At 39.1% G+C, this 6,144-nt stretch overlaps 1 protein-coding gene across 1 annotated transcript; it reads right to left on the bottom strand.

The window, feature by feature from the left end:
* Nucleotides 1-3,410: 3,410 nt before the first annotated feature.
* On the bottom strand, nucleotides 3,411-5,913 carry LOC101298092 (transcription factor bHLH62-like). The gene is made up of 7 exons (XM_004292295.1): nucleotides 5,026-5,913; nucleotides 4,701-4,931; nucleotides 4,478-4,612; nucleotides 4,304-4,375; nucleotides 4,007-4,192; nucleotides 3,822-3,906; nucleotides 3,411-3,714 (listed from the first exon to the last, which is right to left on the bottom strand). Exons 1-7 carry the CDS (start codon nucleotides 5,911-5,913, stop codon nucleotides 3,677-3,679), a joined length of 1,635 nt encoding a protein of 544 aa, XP_004292343.1. The 3' UTR covers nucleotides 3,411-3,676.
* Nucleotides 5,914-6,144: the final 231 nt, after the last annotated feature.

Genomic DNA, 6,144 nt, shown 5'->3' with positions numbered 1-6,144 from the left:
TCGCTCTACTTCGCCAAACCCTAGGTTTTGATATTTTTACAGGACACAATGACCCACGATATTTTTAACCTTTCGACCATATTATGTGAAAATAATTTTCTTAGGAGGTTGTTAATTGTAAATATCATAATGTGATTGTAATTTTTTTTTTTTAAATAGTCAGTTATGACTTTTATAAATTTGGGTAAAACGAAGGCCTGAAGTAATCATTATCGTTGTCGGAAGAGCGTCGTTGTCGTTGCCTCGATCCACACGCCATGATGAAACGATCCTCTCTCCTCAACCTCATCGTCGAACCAGATCGCCTCCAAACATCATTGTAGCCCATACCAAAGCAAACCTCAATCCAACCCCTGCAACAAGAATCACCACCGATCTAAACAGCTGGTCTCGCCGTCTAAGACCTTCTTTTAAGGATCGACGCCGTATCTGCATAGCACACCCACCGCTGAACACATCCCAACCAAAATCAACTGATAAAACCAAAACAAAATCTCGAGCAGACTAACCCATTGAGCTATAGTACTCGAAAAAACCTCGAATGACAGCATTCTATTCCCGTCCAGCAGCCACTCTTCGACAACAGCAAGGCTTGAGACCCACCGCCGCATCTAGGCACCGCCGGACGAGGGTAAATCTAATGAAAGAGAGGAGCCGGCGGCTTAGGGTTTTTTTTTTAGAGGAATTATAGCTACAATGTTATTGTTCCGTTCATAATGCGATTGTAGTTAGTGGTAAAGAAAACCTTAAAAACAATAATTTCTCGTTTAGGAGATCATATGTTTGAATCCTATCAGGCGTGGGAAGGGGAAAAAACCAATATTCATTTGATGATAAGAAGAATGCGGTCAAGGTCAAGTTTATATTCATTTCAAGAATAGAATGAAGTCTGATAAAATTCTATATATATATATATATATAATATTTGTTTCTTGTTTGACATTTTTGGGCATTTTTGGGATCACTGTCCACCAGTAATGTAAGCAAAGAGTGAAAATCTGGTGGGATTGTGACATAACATGAATTCATGGAAAGTAGATTTTGTGAAAGGGAAATGTCAATTTTGGTTGTATTGATTTGTAATTGCAAACTGTAAGAACCTCTAGAATATGCAAATGGAGGGAGACAAACATGTTTACAGTTGGAGAGCATGAAATAATGGATGGTTGGTGAAGCAAATGATGCTTTGTCTATTCTCCCAAACCAAAGCAAAGACCCATTACATGACTAATGAACCAATGACCAACCAAAGCCAGAAGACCTCTCATGATCGGAAGGTGAAAGCAATTAGAGACCCGAAATGAAAATGGGTGATTGAATAGTGACCACTTGTGTAAGAGGACATGACCTACCCTAATGCTCAATTGGGCACTATAATTGCCCTTAAACCACCACCACAATTGTCCTTGAGAAATAAGAGATCTCTCCAAACATTCTTACTACCTAGAGGGTAGGGCATCTCATTTATATTTTCAATTCCTGATTTCCTTCCATCAAGGACATAGATTTCAGGATTTGATTCTGATATTTCACCCATATCCAAATCTCTTCATCAACACTAGCTTAATAGAGGCATCATGCCAAAAGGAGGGTAACAATATAGACTGAATTCATTGTCTTATAGTAATCTTAAGATAACATGTTAAACCGACTTCTTGTAAAAAAATGTATATTGTTGTAAAATTTTAATGTCAGTAAAGTTTAACAACCATCAATAAGGATTCTAAATTTTTACTCATTAGCTAAAACGTTGGACACCTACAATAAGACAACGAGGTTTCAATAGTTTCTTTTGTTACTATAATTATTTTGTTTATCATCGTGAGCATTTACACCAAATTGACAATAGTTGGGAAGAACAATGTCTAAAATCTTCGCTAGACATAGTTTTATCAATTCAACAATAATAATTTGTTTTGAACGTCATGTTATTCTGTTTTATTAGGCTTTAAAGGAGTTGAATTGTTTTATTTTATAAATTTATCATGCTCTCCTTCGTAGTATATAGATTTGTAAGCTTCGATTGTTGTGCTTTGAAGGATCCATAACCGGATTCGCCAATGGTTTTCAGAACTTGTTATGATCAGACCAAGCCAAGGAGATGTCAAGCTTTACAGTTTATGTTCATAAAAGAGTTGGAACTAGATAGAACCAAAGCATATAAACTAGGCTAGGCAGTCCCTTTTTCTTCTCTGTCAGCTTGGCTTTCTCCTTGTCATGGTAAAGTTTTGTTTTTCCTTTTCATCTTCATCATAGTCATCCATGTTATTAGCAACCAAAGATGAGGAATATAATTTGATTACCAGCCCAATTAAGCATTCGAGGGAAACAACCACATAAAGAAATAACAAGATGACAAACACAAAGCAAACATAGATTAACAAAACCTTCAATCATTTACACTACACGTCTCAATGCAATTGGCTTTCAAATTTTCATGGAGACAGGACTGTCAGACTTCAATTTTTCTACTATGCAATTTTTTTCTTTTTAATTTGTCTATCATTACAAGTTTATAATATGTTATGCAATTGTTCATATGCTCCACAACCAAAGCATCTTTCTGGTGATTAAACTAAACCCTAATTCTGCAGGACAATAATAGAACCCTGATGATTTAAATAAGTGATAATACCTAGCGGTACCCAGCCCGCCTTCAAAAAAAAAATAAGTGATTAGGGCTGCAATGCATAAATCTTTTGCTCAACCCCAGAATTGGATTTTTACTAACCACCTCTCAATTAAAAAGATTAGCCTATGTTTCTTTAGGGTATCTTTCCAAACCTGAACTCCACTACATTACCCTTTTTCTTTAGTTTTTCTATTGCAATACAGATTTCAAAGTGGGTGAGAGTATAAAGCTCTTTGATTCATTGGGCCTAGTCAGAATCTCACCACTGCCAACCTGGGATTCTCTTTGATGTTCTTGTATGGTTGTATATCATAAAAAAATCTAATCTCTGTCTAATGGGGTGGTTCTAACTTCTAACTTCTAACTTCTAACTTCTAACTTCTTAACTTGAAACCTGTCTTCTGCATAATTCAGTTTTCTATTCTGGAACAGTAAAAAGGGAACAGAAGCTTCTGTTTTTGGGATAATCTGTGAAAATTACAGAGCCCAGAAATATGCCAGAAATTATGGTTGACCCCATCTCAAAGATATACAAGTTATACCCAATTGTCTTAATCATTCAGATAATAGACTTTTTAGAGGGGCAAAGACCCCACTAACACAGCTGGTTACAACACAAGTAAGAATCAAATCCAGAAGATTATGCAAATTTTCACAGTGACCAAACTGACATGACCTGTGTGGAAATTTTTAATCAAGCTAGAAGTATAAACAAGAAAGTAGTTCTCATTAGCCATTGCAAGGATAAAGTTCTCTTCCTCTAATTAATTAATTAGCATTGTTATCTTACAGTGGATACTTTATAACAAAGCTCTCCCCAGAAAAAAATTAGGCAACCAAAATTACATTGGCAAAAGAAGATGAAAATGATTAAGACAGTAAAAAAATAATGCTCCTCTTCAATGGAGGCTTGGTACCAAGCAATGGATAAAAGGCTTAGTAACAGTAGCCTTGATTCAATGTTCTTCAAATTTTATATCTTGTATATACAACAACAGCAGCAGCAGCCCTTCTCTCCATTATCAAGGACTGACATTATGGTAGTCAGAGCTCAATTTTCATGTGGGACGCTTGGTTTGAACCTGCACCAATATACACATTCCCATTATGAATCTATGATTCATTGTATATAGGTAGAGGGATCCATTTGAGGAAGTAGTAATTCTTTTTTCTTTTTTTTTTACTTTACCATGAAACTCAGTTTCCTTGTTCGTATTTTGGCCAAAACCCATCTGCACAATGGTCTGCAGGTCATCTTCACCAAATGCTGGATACTGCGAATGATTACAAACAAGACACAGTTAGACAATTGCTCAAACTGGGTAAAAAGATAAAAACTTTTTTACTTAATCCATGGAAACAGAGGCTAATTACCTGAGGCATAGCTTCACTAAAAGCATTAAGGGGAGGTAATTGCATCCCAAGGCTTTGGCATAGTGCAGAATCTAAAGGGTCCACTGAGCAATGTGCTGGATTTTGCTGGTGACCATAAATGGCTTGTGCCGAGGAATCTGATGGGAATATTGGGTGTGGCAAAGAACTACTTTGTTGTTGAAATATCTAAAACCAGCGAAACCCCAGTTCAGAATTAGTATGAAACCAAAAAGACACAGAAAAAAAAATTATAGAGAGCCATTAGTTTTGTGGAGGGAATAAAACCATCAAACCTACCTCTTTTGACATTAGAGCATCCATGTTAAAATCCAGCCTGGTATTCACAGAAGACAACTTCATGGAGAGAAACTGCAAAAGAGAACATGCATTTCATAAACATATTAGGGAATCTGCCATAAAAATCATTGGCTTTGACTTTATCCAATCACTGAAAATTATAAACTTTTTTACCTCAACTTGGCGCTGTAATGACTGCACGTAATTTATAATCTCATCTAGCATGAGTGCCTTTCCGGTCACCTTGTTGCAACCCGGCACAAGATCTTGTAAAAGCTTCATTCTTTCGCTGATCTTCTCTCTTCGAACCTATTGAGGAATTTCAACACGCGCATTGTCAGCATAAAGCTTGAAACCATGAAAATGGCGAGACAGAATCTAACCAGTTAGAACTTACCCTTTCGGCTAAACTATGGCTGTCAGTGGCTTGGCCCCTTCTTGCTCGTACATGAATATAGTCCTTGAGCGGCTCCGGTGGCTTTGCACCGGTCTTACCTTGTTTCTCATCGGAACTAGTACTTCCCTTTGTGTCTTCCTCTGCTTTAACAGAGCCATCTTCATTGTTCCCGTTCTCGTTTGCTTTGCAACGCTTGGCATTCAATTCCGAAACATCACTAGCTTCAGCCACCTGTAATTGTCATGGTCCAAAATTAAATGCTGAGGAGGGGACTAAATCAAAATGGGAAATTGGGTATAATTTGACATGTTGCAGATAAATTTACCTTTATTGGGTCCTTGGCTTTTCCCTTGGAAGCTGCTTTTCTTTTCCTGGAACTCAAATCAGTGGAAGAAGAAGGTACCATCCCTGTCTCCCCCATTTGGTGCTCAGACACTACTGTGGATTTGGACTCTTCTCTAGAATTGGGCAATTGTGAGTTCCTCTGCTCTGTCTGAGATCCAAGCGCCTTAAGAGAAGGACTGCTCGAAACTCTAGGGAGTTTATTCCCATTTCCCATTAGTTGATTAGATCTATAAACCACTTCAGAATTGTTGGTGTGAGTTCCAAGCTGCTGGCTGGTTCTACCATTGAAACTCCTGCTTCCGAAGCACGAGAACTTTGCCGCCCTCTCTGCAAATCCAGGATCAGCTGAGAACTCCGCCACGCTGGAGTTCAATGGCATCGAAGTCTTTCCCAAACTGGGAAGCTTCTCCTTGGCCAAATGATCCATCATCGGCAAGTTCAGCTTAGGAGGTGAATTCAGAGGAGTGCTGTAGCATGAAGTGTTGGTGCTACCATTTCCACCGCCCATGTAAGAATTGTTAGCCGGAATGGTCGCCGAGATCTCATTGGAACTGTTGCCAATGCTGCCGAGCTTCCCTATGAGTTCTCTAATGACAACGCTTTCATTTGAGATGTTGGAGTTGGAGGCCACCGGAGACGACACCATTGAGCTCAGGGCAGACTCGAAATGGACATTTTGGTGGTCGGTTGAGTGTTTTTCCCAGTTGGGGTTGTAGAAGCACTCCGGCGATCGCGCCGACGAGCAATTCTGGTCGGCGGATTGAATGTCCATTGCAGTTGACAAAGAACGCCACGAGGGCATTGACTGCGCCGGTTCAAAGTGCAGCGAGGGCGGGATTCCGGCGTTGAGGAAGAAGTTGTTCTCCATGTTGTAGTCTTTTCTTGGTTTTTAAGAAACAGAGAGGGAAAGAGAAGCAAGGAGGAAGTGAGATTTGGGGGTCGTAGGTATAAATGTGGGTTCTGTTAAAGGTTGAGTATGATGACGGTGGTGTGTAAAAGCTAAGCAAAAGCAGAGGAGAAAGAGAAAGAGAGAAAGAGAGAGTGGGGAGGGAGAGGGGGAAGGAGGGGTTTGGGTTTGGGGGTGAAGAAGTTAAATAGA

The sequence above is a fragment of the Fragaria vesca genome, linkage group LG2 (assembly GCF_000184155.1).
Source record: "Fragaria vesca subsp. vesca linkage group LG2, FraVesHawaii_1.0, whole genome shotgun sequence".
NCBI lineage: Eukaryota > Viridiplantae > Streptophyta > Magnoliopsida > Rosales > Rosaceae > Fragaria > Fragaria vesca.
This window is presented reverse-complemented; position numbering and strand designations above follow the sequence as displayed.